Source organism: Coenobita brevimanus, chromosome 111 (assembly GCF_032717465.1).
Source record: "Coenobita brevimanus isolate Jiangsu-jjx chromosome 111, ASM3271746v2, whole genome shotgun sequence".
NCBI lineage: Eukaryota > Metazoa > Arthropoda > Malacostraca > Decapoda > Coenobitidae > Coenobita > Coenobita brevimanus.
The window spans coordinates 7,187,267-7,205,242 of NC_137064.1; the positions used below are offsets into that span (position 1 = coordinate 7,187,267).

A 17,976-nucleotide genomic window follows, 5' to 3' on the forward strand; every position below is an offset into this window, starting at 1 on the left:
TATCCTCTTCCTTTACTGCCTACGTCTCACTATCATACAGTATTAAACTCCTAACACATGGAGGGAGAGCATGCTCAATGTTAAAAGCAACAGCTCCCTAACTTCCTCCAACCACTCCTTATCCTAGCCACAGAGTTAGCTCCAGCCCCACCTCCAGCACATAACATGTTCCCCAAATAACAAAACTCCTCCATACACTCAAGAGACACTCCAGCAAGATCAATCCTTGCATACCTGATGATCTCTACATGCTCGCCCTAACACACCAAACACACGAAATTAAATTAGTATTATTTCGCAGTCTACTTCTAATACCACAACATCCCTTATGCACCCACTTATCACATACACTGCACAAGATGGAGTTATTTCCCACACCCTTGTGGCAAACTGTGTATGACCACACACCCTCTGCTTTGATAGTACCACCACCAGCCTACATATTGTCACTTTTATTTTATCCGCATTTACTTTCAAACCTTTGTGCCCCATAATCTGTCTCCATTTCCTACATCTTCCCTTCACCTCCCATTCATTCTCTACAACCAACACCATGTCATCAGAATACATCTCTCATGGTTGTCCACTTCTGAAGTACACAAAATTTTTCATTACCTCTGGACAAAATTTAACTTTGTATGATATCATCATTTTACTATTAGGTTTACCAGTACAGTACATATTTTTATTTAAAAGTTCATGGCCTAAGGTACAAGATGAGCTGTACCATTATAACAAAATTTATATAAAGTTCAACTCTTTGAATGATTACACAGGATGTTTGAAAGTCATAACTTATATTTTCTCTGTTCCTGATAACTGAAATTCAAGAGTCAGCAAATTTTGAGAAAATGGACAATATCGCTCATCATGCAGTCATCAGCTACCTCAGTATCAAGGGTTTATCACACAAAGCGATCCACGAGGACATGGTGGCAACACTAAAGGAGGATGTCCCTTCCTACAGCATGGTTAAGAAGTGGGATGCTGAATTTAAGCAAGACAGGGAATGCCTGGAAAATGATCTCTGTCCAGGAAGGCCTGTCACTGTCACCATACAGGAAACCATTGACAAAATCCATGACATGGTCTTGGCAGATCGATAAATAACAGAGCACTACATTGCCACAGAGCTGGGTACCTCCCAAGAGTGCATCCATGCAGTTATCTGCAATGAACTCCAAACGACCAGGATTTCAGCTTACTAGGTCCCAAAGCTCCTTGGACCTGATAAGAAGCAGATTCGGCACAACATGTCAGGGACAATCTTGCTATTTTTTATGCAGATCCTGAGAGATTTCTCCCAAGATTCATGACCATGGATGAGACTCTGGTGCACCACTTCCAACCAGAGATGAAAGAACAGTTGAAACAGTGGAAATATGCAGGATCTCTGGCTTCCAAGAAGGCCAAGTCAGTGACGTCTGCAGGGAGGGGGATGACCTCCATTTTTTGGGATGCAGAAGGAGTGCTGCTGGTGGATTACCTGGAAAAGGGTCACACTATCACCAGGGTCTATTACGCTGATCTCTTGAGGTAGCTACGAGAGGAAAAAAGAATCGGCGTGGGAAGCCGACACTGTTGCATCTTTATCTCTTTTCTATCCCTACTTCAATGGTCACTGTTCCTCTGAACTGCCTGCTTGCATCCCTCCACCTCTACGACAGGTGCGTAGCACCCGTCTAGCAGCAAACTCTCATCCCTTTTCTGTCCAACTCTCTAATGCAAGAGTTAACTGTTACTCTCAGTCTTTCATTTCTGGAACAGGTCAACTCTGGAGCTGTCTCCCTCTGTCTGTATTTCCTACTTCCTATGATCTCCAGTCTTTCAAACACAGTGTGTCCAGGCATCTCAAAATGACTGCATCTTGAATTAGGCTCTCTTTTGTAGTTTTTTTTTTTTTTTCTTGGAAGGAACGGTTTGTGGACTCCTGGCCTCTGGTTCCTTCTTTCTTGCATTTAAAGAGAGAGAGAGAGAGAGGGGGGGGGGTGCCCTTCCATCAAGACAACACTTCAGCTCACAAGTCCGTGGTGGTCATTGCTGCCATCCATGAATGAGGATTCCAACCTGTCAAACATCCACCCTATTCACCTGATTTGGCACCTTCAGACTTCTACCTGTTCCCCAAGATGTAAGAGGAGCTCAGTGGTAGCCATTTTGCCACTCAAAATGACATTATTGATGCTGTACATCATGTCTTGGAGGCCCATGAAGCTAACTTCTACACAGAAGGGATCCGTACGCTCCATGACTGCTGGACTAAGTGTGTGAATGTGTAAGGGGACTATGTTGAAAAATTACTGTGTTAAGTTGTCTAAAATTAAATCTTTGTATCTCTGGCCATGAACTTATCAATCACCCCTTATATACAGCTGTCTAGACTGATGTTTTAGCTTTCAATATAATTTGATTAAGTTCTGAATATACACTGCTAGCTTCTATAATCATAAAACACCAGACTGATATGAAAAGAAAAAATGTGTACTTAACCATTTTGCTCGGGGAGATCTCCATCATCTGGAATTTGTTAATGAATTTGTTGGTTTGCCTTATCCACTGAAGGGGTAAAATACTGATGCAGTTGTACAGGAATAAAATAATAACAACAAAGAAATCTGCCAGAACAATTACTGTAACAATAAACAGAGCCGGAAATTCAATTAATGAGAAAAATGTAGCCACTGTTGCTACTCCAGGCTCATCTGAACAAGAAATCAATAAACTATGGGCTAAAGTTGCCCTTCTACAGTCCATCCTCCCCCTTTCAGGGAACAGGAGTTAGCAGACGTTTGCAAAATTGGGCCATGGAACTGCCGGGTTAATGCTGCCACCACATGAAGGCATCCCTCTCCAGCTTTGGGAAGACTCTTACAACACAAGAATTTATTCCCAAAGACCTTCAGTAGCTATATGAACAACTGCACTCTATTTTTTAATTTAGATAGGACAAAAAAGGACACAACAAAAGCATCATTTTTCACAACCTCCAATTTACACATTAATGTTGGGACCACTGGATGCTCTTCAGATCTATTCCTTCTTGCACCATCTCCCACAACGGGCTGCAGAGAGAAAACAAATACTGTAGTTAGGTTTCATAATAAACAGAATCAACAACACAACTAAATACTGAACAAAATACTCTTCCTGTGAGAAATTGTTTGTTCACTGTGTTGACTTCATTTACAGTAAAACTTCAAAATGACAGGCTTCAATAGACTGGAATTCACTTTTATCAGACTTGAGGAACTACCGGACTAAATTCCTTTATATCGGAAAAAGTCCGATAAAGTCAGAAGCAGTCCGGACTGCCTGACCACTTCAGCTATGTTCACCACAATAAGGTAAATAAAAGACATGTTTATCAGTGTACAGTAAAGTATTATTATAAATATATTATACCATTTGATTAATGTAGTGAAGTTATAACAGAGTACAGTACCACAAAGGTAGTCAAAACAGTTTAAAAACCGTTCATGCGATCCAGACTAATGTCTGATATATCGGAAAAAGTCCAGGTTAGCAGGGGAAGTCCGGATGTTGCTTTTATTGGAATTTCGCATTTTTCGGAATGGTTTGGGCCCCAATCAGTCCGTTATAGTGAGGTCTCACTGTATTTCACCCAAGACTTAAACTGGGTGAGAACTCACTCCATGAGTTTCCACTGCAGCTGCCAAGCATCCCATACTCTCACTTCCTCATGACAAACCAACAAACCAAACATCTCTCTCTCTCTCTCTCTCTCTCTAGATAAAATATTATCCCCAAGGGTAGATATGGAGCATCAGTGCCTTCATCATCATCTCATATCACAATCTTCACCATTACTATCACCATCATCATTAATACCAAAGGCACTAACTGCAGGGGGGATGGAGGAGAGGAAGGAAATGAGGTAACATCACTGGAATGGTGAGAACACAATTATAATTCAGTATAATAACAAGATCTGTGAGCTTAAAATGTATAACCTGTGCATATTTGTGTGAAAAACATACAGTACTGTGAAAAATATAAAGTTAATTCCCATTTTACTTTAGTCATAACAGGACTGATTTTAAGTTTTATATCCAATGCTATACAAATTCCAGTGTTTTATTTTTATTACAGCTAGTTCTTGGCTTGAGCAGATAAAAGTACATTTTTAATTATGAGTAGACCAATTTTTAAGTAATGGAGGACTAGTGACGCTGCCTACTGCTAAAGGACACCACCATTAACCCTTTCATGTTAATGGGTGTGGTGCAAATGTCATCCACTTGTTACCATTTGATGCTGGCTGCATCTGTGCACATTTCACCTGCTCGTTACCATTTGACGATGGTTGAGTCAATCGAAATGGCCCATGTTGTTTTGGTTATACTGCAGAATGATTTTGCATCCAGTTCTGGGCGAGGACAAAGCACTACTTGCATCCCCATGTATCCTTCCACTGCACTCAACCCAATCCGCACCCAGCATCGCCCCACTGCCCCAGTCACTGTGTTACGAGCCTTGTTCGAGCGTTAAATAATTTCCTTTCGCATTCTATAAAATCGGCCCTAATTGACCTACAGTAATTCTTCATACACCAAAATGTAGCCAAATCAATTCCCTATAGCTTTTTCAAAGTAACATTTACCATAAAAATTATATTTCTGTGAGAAAAAACTGAAGTACAGTAAAAAAAATTAATTAAGGCATTATTTACATTCAGCTGATCTTTTTTACAATACCATAAGAAAGTACATTTATTCAGGATTACAGTGAAAAAAAAATTATGATTATCGAAGCATAAATAAGGGTGTGAGAATAAACTTTTATGAACTATCGACTGTGCTGGAATAACACGGTGACAGGGAAAGTCTCTCAGTGTATGGCCTTGGGCGCTGAGGCCCGCCTCCCAAGTACTCGCTCGCGGTAGGATGTGGCCTGCGTTGAATGGTAACATAAGAGTTAACAGCCAGTCCATCCCGAGTACGTGTTGAATTACCATGATTTTCCTCTGTTGATGTGAGAACCTGTGTGGCAAAATACTGTACCATCATACACTACTTAAGTATTGAAAAAGCTTCATAACAAAAATATAACAGAGGAGAATACAATGCTCTCGTTGTTTTATTTCCCCAAAAACGAAGCCCGAATTTTGAAAACCTGTCACTTATATATTTCTCTTCTTCATTCTTAATGAGGCTGCTACAGAGCTAAATTAATTCTTGCCTCCTGAAATGTTCGATTTATACTGCAGTTTTAGCCAAGAACTTGTTTTGTTTCTGTCAGTCTCTCTTTAGGTGGAAAATTAATGATGATGTATTAAATTATTCTATATCAGCCATCCAAGCTCAGAGACAGTCCCCATTCCAAGATTTCATATGACTTATTTGAATGTGGTGGCAGCACATTTTCCTAGGGGGATAAGTCATATTAAATCTTGGAATGAGGACTGTCTCTGAACTCCGATGGCTGATGTAGAACAATACATACACTACTGTATGTAACAGCTTCAAAGCTGGTAAAGTCAGCAATGGCCTCTTCATTCTTGAGAAGCTTGTTCCACCCATGGTCAAGCATGAGTGCAGAGTTCCCCCCAGGCCTGCGTTCTGTTGTAGATGGCAGACTTGAGGGGATACCGCTTGAGGTTGGCCAAGGTCCTCTCCCCCCTACTGTCCACATCTTGGGCTGCCTCCTCCTCGTCCTCAAGCAAAACCTTTACGTCTTCCATAAACCTCTTCTGGTACAGCCGCTTCACTGCTGAAATAATACCCAGGCCCATGGGTTAAGACTGCTGTCGAATTAATGGGCAAGAACATGACCATAATACAACCACCATCACCAACCAACTCTGTCTCAGAAGGATGAGCAGGAACATTGTCAAGGAGCAGCAGAGCCTTCACCTGGTTGCTGGCAGGGCCAAAACTCTCCGTTTGATAACGGCTAATCTCCTTCACAGCATGACTGTAGAAACAATCTTTGAAGATCTTGGCTGTAAACCAAGCCTTCAGCAAGAGGAAATAAACACTAGGAGATGATCCATTAATCCCCGGAGACAATGTGGCTGTTTAGCATGCCTCACTACAACAGATTTCAGATGATGGAAGCCTACTGCACTGACACAACACAAAACAGATATATGCTGTTTGCTCAACTTACAACCAGGTAATGACTACTTCTCATCAGCCAAAGTATTAGTCAAGACTGACCTGAAGAAAAGACCAGTTTCATCAGCATTATAACTTGATTCAGACATAACCCTTCTTCATCATCCAGGTTTTTGAGCTTGGAGTGAAACTCATCAATTTCTTCTGTGTCTGCATCCAACGTATCACCATAGGTCATCTTGCTGGACAGCCCATGTCGAAGTTCGAAATGAGTCAGCCAATCTTTAGACGTCATGAAATCCGTGATCCCCAGCTACTCTGCAGCCTTCAGAACGATGGGATGCACAATCACGCCACAGCCACGCTGTTGTCAAAACCACTTCAGGCAGGCCTGGTCAAGTTCACCAAAGTGTGGCTTGGCCATCATCTTGCATCCATTCCATCACACAGTCTCATCATGTTCACCCTGGAAGAACATCTTTAAGGAGTGCTTGTTCTTCCGCAAACCCTGCAATGTGGTCCGGGGCATGTCATATTGCTCCATTAGCCTTGCAATGGTCCAGCCTTGCTCCATCTTTTTTTCCAAGGAGAAAATGATACGATGCCTCTTAGCAGGTGGTGGAGGCACCATGGAGACAACGACCAGGACAAATCACAAGGCCAGCAAGACCTGCAGCAGCCACGGCACCACCATGAAGGTCACAAACTCAGTCATCACACACAACTAGTAGTGAGCACTTTGTGTTCACAAGTGAGGCACAAGGGCAGAAACAGCACTAGGGGGTTTGCACTCATAAACAGTGCTGTAGTGTACTTTTCAAAAACACAATAGAGCATTATCACATGAGCACTAACACGCCATTAACTTCACAATATATAGTACAGTACCTCAAACACTGGAGATGGGACGCCACAGAGTTAGTCATAGCACCAGGGTTCAGCGACCACGTGGTCAGAAGATCAGAGCACACAGGCACATCTTCACATTATGACATCCATAGGCAAGTATGAGAGCATGGCAACATTCTTGGCGCACCGGGTGTGCCACGCCTACGATGGATTTTGACTGGCTGGCTTGTAGCAGGCATTTTCATGGGATCCTGAGCTTCAGGATTTTCCCTAGCGCCAGTTGGCTACTGTTTATGAGCCAGATGAGATGCCTCAACACTGGATATTGCACTGGACAACTGGTTATGTCCCATTTCAGAATTAGTTGCATAATTTCACCAGATACTGCTCTAATAGAGCAACGATAAATGTGCCGGATATTGCACTGGGCCGAATATTGTGACAATGGATGATCGTGAGTTTACTGTATTAACAAAACTCTAAATAAGCACGAGCTTGATATTCTGTGTCTGACTGAAACCTGGCTGCAAACCTGGCATTAAAACTGTTTGCAGCATTTTGTATAAATCACATTCCAGACCAGCTGCTGACCATCCGAGAGGAGCTGTTACACTTGTATACTGTACTGTTTCTTAATATCTGACCCTGACCATTTTTTTTTTTTTTTTATTCACAGTAGCATGAATAATTTCCATCAGTAAACTATTAGAATTGCAAATGTTCATCAGCCAGGACATTCAGGCATGGATCATGGCTTTGTGGAGGAATTCAGTGAATTTCTTAAAACATTTACTCTCACATCAGGAGGACTGCTTGTTTGTGGTGATATCAAATACAGTATTGGAATGCCAACCCACAGATGAAATTTTTTCTTCTAATTCCTTGAAATGACCAACCAGAATAATTTTTAAAACCACGTGTATTACTCAATTCATAGCTCAGGACATGTTCTTAACCTGATCTAATCCCCTGGTTGCAGTCACATATCAGAAATGAAGGTTGATATAATTGACCCCTTAGTAGTAGTAACAGTAGCAGGTGTTCCCTAGGCAGTCTGGCCAAACAGCCCCAAGTCCCTAAGGAAGTCCACAGCCAAGACTGGGCTTGCCCACAGAGCTCTCAAGGAGTGTATGTCGTGTTGTTGGCGCAGGTGATTGTGTGCAATGCAGTCTTCCATAATGTGCTTGGTAGTAAGGGGTGCTGTGCTGCATCCTGGACAGGCACCAGCAACAGAGTTATCCAGCCTCTTCTGATAACTCAAGAGGGCTGGATGATGCCCCCATCTCAGCCTGGCCAGGTGGACCCTGTCCTCGCGAGGGAGACAGGATTCAGAAGGATGGATATCAGTAGGCCGTGCATGCAGCTGTGTGTTGTCTTTCAGTGACTGAATGGAGTGGCGAGTGATCTGAACATGGATATGCTTCTGGAGGCTGGATTGAGGCAGGCGAGGGGGGAGAGATGACAGTATTTGTGTATGATATCGTGCCCTGGGTGTTGTTTTGATGTTCCTTAATGTGTGTGTGGATGTGCTGCCATGTAGTGTTGTGGATGGTGTGGGTTTATGTAGGCTGTGGTGAGAATCTAGGTGCCTCTCATGTCAAGATGATCCTTGATTTTGAGGACTTTGGTTTCTTGATGCAGGTGGTCTGTGGGTGTTGTGGCCGTGCAGCCTGTGATTATTTTTAGGGCCTTGTTCTGTATGGTCTGTAGAGTGTTGTAGAATATTTTAGTGATGTTAGAAGCCCAAGCAGGGCTTGCATAATTCATCACTGAATGTAAATATTGTTTGTATACTGTGGTGGTGGTTTCTTTGTTGGGTCCAAATGTTGTATGGGCAAGTGACCTCAAGGCACTGAGTCTTGGTGTTAATTTATCTTTACTGTTTGTGATGTGTTGTTTAAATGACACTGATGTATGTTACACCAAGGTGTGTGTATGTGTGTGTGTGTGTATTTACCTATTTGTATTTACCTATTTGTAGTATACAGGAATTGAGCAATGCTCGTGTTGTCCTGTCTCCATATCCACATTTATCAAGTCTACCTTTACACACATGAATGTTTTTCTCATGCACCACCTCTTTGTCTAAGTCGTTCCAAATATTTAAGTATTTACCTAATATAAACAATTGTGATATACACGGAATGTACTATGCTCGTGAGTTTCCGTCGCTGTTTCTCAATAAGTCAAATTTAACTTTAAACTCGTTTAAGTTTTTAGACTGGACGATCTCTTTGTCCAGGCTATTCCATAAGTCTATACTTCTGTAAGGAAAGCTATATTTCTTGATATCCTTCAAGCAGCTTGACTTTTTCAATTTCATTCCATGTCCTCTTGTTGCTCTCTTATCCCATACAAACAGATCCTCTTTGTCACTTTTATCTACTCCCACCATGGTCCTGAACACCGCAATCATGTCTCCCCGCTTTCTCCTTTCCTCTATCGAAGGCAAATCCAGTTTTTCCAGCCTCTCTCTGTATGACAGGTCTGTCAGACTGGGGACCATCTTGGTTGCTGTTCTTTGTATTCTCTCAATCTTGTTTATATCTTTCTTTTTGTGTGGGGACCACACTACCGCTGCATATTCTAACCTGGGGCGGATCATGGCCACTATCAATTTTTTCATCATTTCCTCATCCATATAATGAAATGCTACTCTTATGTTACTCAAGAGCTTATAAGTCTCTCCAACTATCTTGTTAATGTGCATTTCTGGTGACAAGCTATCTTGGACCAGCACTCCCAAATCTTTCTCTTCTCTCCTTTTTGTGATTAATTCATTACCCAAAAAATAATTCAGTGATGGTCTCCTGGTACTTTTACCCATTTCCAATATTTTACATTTCTTTACATTAAATTTCATTTCCCATGTCCGGCTCCAATTGTGTATCCTATCCAAATCCTCCTGCAGTATTTTACAGTCCTCCTCAGCCTCTATCTTCCTCAAGATCTTTACATCATCAGCAAACAGACTTGCATAACTGTTCACTCCATCTACCATATCATTTACGTAAATCAGGAACATTACTGGCACCAACACTGAGCCTTGAGGGACTCCACTTGTTACTTCCCTCCATCCAGACATCTTTTCCTTTATTACTGTCCTCATTTGTCTGTCTCTCAAAAAGTCTCTCATCCATTCCAGAAGTTTCCCATTTAGTCCTCCAATATATTCTAGTTTCCACATTAGTCTCTTATGAGGTACCTTGTCAAAGGCCTTCTCTAAGTCTAAGTACACACAATCCACCCAACCATCTCTCTCCTGTACCACATCAATCGCTCTTGAGTAAAAGCTCAACAAGTTTGAAACACATGACCTTCCACTTCTGAATCCAAACTGACATTCAGCCAAAATATTCATCTCTTCCAGATATTTTATCCATCTGTCTTTCAGGATTCTCTCACACAATTTTGCGACCATGCTGGTTAGAGACACTGGTCTATAATTCAGGGGTTCTTCCCTGTTTCCTCCCTTGTAAATTGGTACCACATTTGCCCTCTTCCATTCTTTTGGCACTTTCCCCTCTTCCAGTGAGCATACAATTAAGCTGTGAATTTTATCCGCCAGTTGTTCTCTGCATTCCTTCAGTACCCAATTAGAAATTCCATCAGGTCCTGGGGCTTTCCTTACATCTTGAGTTTCCAGTAATTTATACACTTCCTGTACCTCCACTTTTATATCTTTCATTACCGGAACATTTCTAATCACTCCCTCCCCTTCCACAAGCTCCTTTTCTTTAGTGAAAACTGACTGGAAACGTTTGTTCATTATTTCTGCTTGCATTGCCGCATCCTTAAAGACCTCTCCTTCTACTTTCAGCTTGGTGATTCCTTCCTTTTGTTTCAGTTTGCCATTAACAAATCTATAAAACAGTTTGGGTTCATCCTTGCATTTGTCAATTATACCTTTTTCAAAATTCCTTTCTTCTTCTCTACGTATTCTTGTGTATTCATTTCTTGTTCTTTTATATTCTTCCTTTGTTCTGTCGTTACCTCTCTTTCTCCAATTGTTCTACGCCTTATCTCTCTCTTTTTTTGCTCTCATACACCTTCTATTAAACCACTCCTTTTTCCTGTTTTCTTTCCCTCTTACTCTTGGTACAAATTTTTCCACTCCCAAATTATAGAGGTCTAGAAAGATATCCCACTTCCTCTGTATCTCTCTTGTTTCTCTTAATTTTCTCCAATCCGCATTTTCAAAAAGTTTCTCAATCCTGTAAAATTTGCTTTGCCAAAGTTGTATCTTCCCTGTCTATGAAGCTCGTCTCTTGGCTCGACGTTTCCTATTAACATCTGGAACTCAATGACCACGTGATCACTTTTTCCCAAAGGACAGAGATATTCTAATGATTCTATTACATCGGGTTCTTTGGTGAACAGTAAATCCAACCTTGCTGGTGTGTCCTCACCTCGAAACCGTGTCTCTTCTTTGACCCATTGCGTCATCACATTATTCATTATTATATTTAATAACATAGTGCCCCACGAATCCTCGCCGCCTCCCGAGTACCATTCCTCCCAGTTCACCTCTTTACAATTAAAGTCACCCACCAAAATTATATTATTGCTTTGCTCAATTATTTTTTGCAAGTAGCTAGCCATATCTGACAACATCTCATGGTAATCGTCATCCTTCCATGCTCTCGTCTTTGGGGGAACATACACTACCGCCATATCTCTCTTAACATTCTCTCCAGTTTCTAATTTCATATATATCACTTCAGCCCTGCCTTCTCCCATTTCCACAGTATCTACATTTATGTTGTTCTTCACTGCTATCATCACCCCTCCTCCCTTTTTTTCTTTTCTGTCTTTTCTCCATAATTTGTATTTACCATCTCCCAAATGAACATCAATATCTTCTCTTAATTTGGTCTCTACAAAGCACATGACATCAGGTTCATGTTCTCTCAAGAAATCATTAATTTTGATCCTTGTCGATATGAAACCATCAACATTAGTATATATCACCTTCAAATTATTTTTGACATTATTAATACCCTCTTCTCTCCTACTCTCTGTCCGTACCACTTCCTCAACTTCTGATCTTTCACAGCCATCCCCCTTAGTTTCCTTCACTTCTATTTTCTTAAATACCACTTCCTTACTTTCATATCCAATACTCTCCAAAAAAAAGTATTACGTTCTTCCTCTGTCCTCTTATCATTTTTTTCCTTTACTTCTTCCTTTAATGATTTTAAAACTTCTCTTTCTTCTTCATTCAGATCTTTTCTTATTATAATATTTTCCATCCCCGCCTCTTTGCTTAATTTCCAGGTCACTTTAAGTATCTCATTTATTACACTTTCTGATGTAAATTTGACTCTCATTGGTCTTGTTTCCCCTTTCTTATAAGGCCCTATCCTCCTTACTTCCTCAATTTCTTTTACCTACTTGTCTCCTTCGGGGTCAATCTTGCCTAATATTCCTCTCACCATGTTCGTGTCTCTCTCGAGTCTTACGAACCTAACCTTTTCTTCCTCTTCCCTGTTTCCAAATACTACCACACATCTGTTCCTTTCTACAGTTTCTCTCACTATTTTCTCTTTTTTCTTCAGTATTTTCACTACATTTTCTTCCATTTCTTTCTTGTTCATTTCCCTTTCTTCCTGGATAATCTCTCTTAACACGTTGACCGCTTATCGGGCCATCGATGTACCGAGCAGAAGTTTCCCCCTCAGCGTATTGGTACATCCTTGACCCGAATGTCCCTTTTCAAAAACTTTTGAAAACGTGAGTATATAATCAATATTTATTTCCATTTGCATTTATTAAAGCTACAGATGTGCTGCAATGGTATTATTTAATACAAAAATACTTATACATAGGTAAGTTATTGATTAATAATCAGCTAAAAATTTATTTGTTTTTCGTTCATCATTTTTTATACAAAATCAGTTTTCACACAATACAGTTAGCTCAAATGCATTATAATCAATATCATAGAAAGGCAGGTATCAAATATAACATTTATGAATGCATTTCTTGTATAAAGAGTAAAAAATCAACACTCCGTTTTAAAAAAATTGAAATAATATTTCATAAAATAAAACATAGTTCCAAGATGCACAAGAAGCCTGGTAACAATTTATAAACAAAGTAAATGAATTACATAATGTAACAGTAAGTAACTGTAAAGGAAAATACTGCTAAATTAAAAAAAAAATCTAAAAATTTTAAATCTTATGATAAATGAAGGTTATATAAAACATACAAAAATAATTAACTATTACACTATATGACTCGTAGTTTGCAAAACTGAATATCAAAATATCTAATTTTTGCCCTGTATTATATAACCTATTAGTATGAAGCTGCATGCTTTTCATTGAAACATGAAATACAAAGGTGGGGTTGTCCATCACACCCAACACAGAAGGTTGATACTCTCCTTGGAGAGAGAGAGAGAGAGAGAGAGAGAGATGTGCAGCTTATTGAAATAATAAGACATATTTTATAGGTACTAACAGGTATATACATTAGAAAATACACATTTTTCTAAAGTAATGAAATGGTACATCAATGCACCAATTCGCAGAGCAACAAGATATCATCAGTAGGTCGCGTGTTGGTACTCAGATGCACCGAGGCAACCTCGGTACATCGATGCACCAATACGCGAGGGGAGAAAAATATATTAGTGGTCGGCGATTCGGTATACATATGTACCACGACTTTTACTGCTCTAACCAATGCACCACCCTCTATGAGTGAATCATACCTCCTCTCCCTCCGAAAGTCCGACGGACACTGGCAGGGGAGCGAAGTGAAGTTGACGCTGGGAGGGCGAGAGTGCAGGGTTGCCAAACGCGGCGAACGTGTTAAGCTGACCACTTATTTCTGTTCTTCTTCTACGTGTGCCCACTTTGCCTTATGTTCTTCTAATACATTACTCACCTTCTCCGTTTTATTAGTACTCTCTTCTAGTTTCCTCCTCAGTTCAACATTTTCCCGCTTCAAATTCCTAATCTCTTCATTGGCTGTTTCATTGGACTGGATCAGACTCTGTATGGTGGTTTCCGTATTTACTGACACATCCTTTATCACTAGATTCTCTACTTTCTTTTCGAGTTCACTAATCCTCATAATTAATGTTTTCACCAGGTCCATGACATTGGTATTAGCATCAAATCCTTGAAATTCCATTCCCTCAATGTTTACATTTTCAGCCATGTTTAATGTACCGGTAAAGTACCAAAACAGCTGTTACCAAATAAACCACAAACATTCTTGTATACTATAGCCAACAAATCTTTACATTTTTGGTAGTCTACTAACTTTCATTATTTTAAATTTAAAGAAAGACCCTAGGAGACAGGACAGACAAAATTCCTGAAACTACTCAAGGTTAGGAGCGATGGCTAGGACGTCTGCTCTCTCCGGCTGCTCGTTCGTGTGTGTGTGTGTGTGTGTGTGTGTGTGTTTACCTATTTGTATTTACCTATTTGTAGTATACAGGAATTGAGCTAAGCTCATGTTGTCCTGTCTCCATATCTACATTTACCCAATCTAGTTTTAAACACATGAATGTTCTTTGCCTGCACCACCTCCTCATCTAAGTCATTCCAAATACTTATGCTTCTGTTCGGGAAACTGAACCTTTTAAGATTATTAAGACATCTACTTTTCCTCAACTTGAAGTCATGACCTCTTGTTCTTCCATCATCCAACACAAAAAAATCCTCTCTATCCACCCTTTCCAATTCTCTTACATTTCTAAATATCGTGATCAAGTCATCTCTTTCTCTTCTCTCACGCAGCATTGGTAACTTCAGTTTTTTCAGTCTCTCCTCGTAGGTGAGTTCCCTTAAACATGGTATCATCCTTGTTGCCATCCGTTGAACCCTCTCTAGTTTATCAATATGCTTCTTCAAATGAGGTGACCATACCACAGCTGCATACTTTAGCCTTGGTGTAATCATGGTCACTATCAACTCCCTCAGTATTTCCTCATCCATATATGACAGTATTGTGATACCAACTCTAACGTACGGAAGTGAAGCTTAGACATTGTTGGAAGGACACAAGTCAAGAGTGAGAGCAGTGGAAATGAGTTATTTAAGAGGAGCCTGTGGAGTCACGCGGAGAGACAGGCTGACGAATGAGGATATAAAGGAGCGTTGTGGTGTGGATGTGGATGTGATAGGAAGCGTTATGAGGAACACACTGAGGTGGTTTGGCCATGTGGAGAGGATGGAGGGTGAAAGACTGACGAAGAGAGTGTATGTGAGTGAGGTGGAGGGGGGAAGAGGGAGGGGGAGGCTGAGGATGAGATGGAGGGATGGGGTGGAGAGGTATATGAGAGAGGGGGGTGTGAGTTGGGAGCAGGGCAGTGAAATGGCGGGGGACAGGGCGACTTGGAGGCGATTTGTTTGTGGCCACCCCAAACGGGATTGAGGCGTCTGGCAATAGATAGATAGAGATAGATATTAGTCAGTAATCCATAAGTTCCTCCAATGATTTTGTTTATATGTTTTTCTGGTGACAAGTCATCCTGAATAGTCACTCCCAAGTCTTTCTCATCTCTCTTACAAATTATCACATTACCCATTTTATACGTCCAGTGCAGTCTTTTTCACTCATTCCCATTTCTAATACATGACACTTCTTGGCATTAAAATCCATTTTCCAAGTCTGGCTCCAGCTGTGGAGTTTGTCCAAGTCCTCTTGCAGTTTTTTACAACTATCAGTACCTTTAATATGTTTCATGATTTTTGCATCATCTGCGAACATACTCATGTAACTATTTAAACCCTCTGGTAAATCTTACATAAATTAGAAACATTACTGGGGCTAAGACAGAGCCCTGGGGTACTCTACTAGTCACATTTCTCCAATGTGAAACCTTATCTCTTATAACTGTTCTCATCTGCCTTCCTATCAAATAATCATCCATCCACTTTAATAGTTTCCCATGCACCCCTCCAAAAGTCTTCAACTTCCACAGCAGTGTCCTATAGGGCACCCTGTCAAATGCTTTCTTTAGGTCAAGATAGACACAATCTGCCCATCCCCCTCTCTCTTGTATGACATCTATTACCCTACTGTACAAACTTAATAGGTTAGTAACACATGATCGTCCTTCCCTAAAACCAAATTGTCTTGGTGTTATCACTTCATTTTCTTCTAAATACTTTATCCATCTTTTTCTAATAATTTTTTCACAGATTTTACAAACAATACTAGTAAGTGATACAGGTCTGTAATTAAGTGGATCTTCCCTATCTCCTCCCTTGAAGACTGGCACAATACTTGCTCTTTTCCAATCTTTAGGTAACTGTCCATTTTCCAGCAAAGTCTTAATGATGACATAAACAGGCCACACTAACTGGCCTACACATTCCTTCAGGATCCATCCAGACACACCATCTGGTCCCACTGCTTTCCTTGCATCCAAATCCCTCATCAGCTGAAGGACCTCATTCACGTCCACTGTAATTTCTGCCATTCCCGTCACCCTGGGTTCTATTTCAGGTTCCCTAAATTCCTCTTCCAGCACATAGACTGACTGCAGTTTGTTGTTCATTATTTCACACAATTCTTCTTCTCTTTCATAGGTTTCATCTCCATCCCTCAATCGTATTATACTGTCCTTTTGTTTTACCATTCATAAACCTATAAAATAATTTCGGCTCCTTTTTATATTTATTTACAACATCTTTATCATATTTCCTTTCTTCTTCTCTCTGCACACTTACATATTCATTTCTTACCTGCTTGTACTCCTCCCAAGCCCTTTCAATATACCTTCTTCTCACTTTATTCCATGCTCTTTTTCTTGCCTCATATGCCACTCTACATCTGTTGTTAAACCATTCTTTCTTCTTTTCCATAGCTGCGGAAAATTTTCGGACATTTACTAACTCCTGTATTATACACTTCTATCAAAAACTCATGCTTCTCGTCAACATTTGTGATCGTATTCATTTGACTCCAGTCTACATTTTGGAAAAAGTTCCTCAGGGAAGGAAAGTCTGACTTCCCGTAATTGCATCTATTCTTCCTGTGTTTTTCATCCCTTTCTCCTTCCCTTATTCCCACCACTTCCATCTCCATAACCAGCTGATCACTTTTTCCAAAGAGGCATTGGCAGGTTATGTTCCTCACATCATTTGGGTCCTCTGTGAATACCAAGTCAAGATTTGATGGTTCGTCGTCACCTCTAATTCTTGTATTTTCTTTAATTACTTGGGTTAACATGTTTTCCATCACCAATTCCATCAATCTATTTCCCCATGATTCCTCGTTGCTCCCAGCATCCATACTTTCCCAGTCCACTTCTCTACAATTAAAATCTCCCATTATTATTATTCTATTTCTTCGTTCAAGTATCATCTTTAGTTTAATAATGGATTCTCTTATTAACTGTTCATAATCTTCTTTTGTCCATGCCCTAGTTTTGGGAGGCATATAAAATACTATTACATCAATTTTTTCTCCAAAACTGCCTTCAACTCCCAAAAGTTCAGCCATGGTATTTTCAATTTCTATATTTTTTGCTCTTAGGTCATTGCGGGTTCAAATCATTATACTCCCCCAAACTTGCTTTCTCTATCTTTCCTCCAAATATTATAACTGCTCCATCCAAATAATTTAGTATCAACATTTCGGGGCATTTTAGTCTCCACTAAGCAAACAATTTCAGGTTTCTTTTCATTTATATGGTCTCCAATTTCCCCTCTCTTGGATATTAACCCATCCACATTACTATACATGATACTTAGATTTACAGCACTGGTTTTATCTTTACTCATTCATCTCTTATTTGCTGCCATATCCATACCCCTTGTTTCCCTCACTTCTAGTTCCTCACATACCACTTCCTTACTTTCATATCCATCACTTTCCAAAAAAAAGTTCTACATTCTTCCTCTGTCCTCCTGTCATATTCTTCCTTCACCCGTTCCTTCAAAGATTTTAAAACTTCTCTTTCTTCTTCATTCAAATCTTTTCTTACTACAGGTATAACATTTTCCACCCCTGCCTCTTACTTAGTTTCCAGGTCACTTTAAGTGTATCATTTACTAAACTTTCTGATGACAACTTAAAT

The 17,976-nt window shown here is 40.2% G+C and overlaps 1 protein-coding gene across 2 annotated transcripts in view; it reads right to left on the bottom strand.

Annotated features, from left to right (window-relative positions):
• Positions 1-2,075: 2,075 nt before the first annotated feature.
• Positions 2,076-17,976, bottom strand: part of LOC145417886 (cysteine desulfurase-like) — a 126,842-nt gene continuing 110,941 nt past the window's right edge. Inside the window, exon 9 of one of the 2 annotated variants that reach the window (XM_080286501.1) lies at positions 2,076-3,062. In XM_080286501.1, the coding sequence (XP_080142627.1) occupies positions 2,999-3,062 (64 nt within the window). In that variant the 3' untranslated portion in view covers positions 2,076-2,998. Of the gene's footprint in view, positions 3,063-5,629; positions 5,731-17,976 lie in introns of those variants that run through there. The other variant, XM_080286502.1, reaches the window with a different exon arrangement.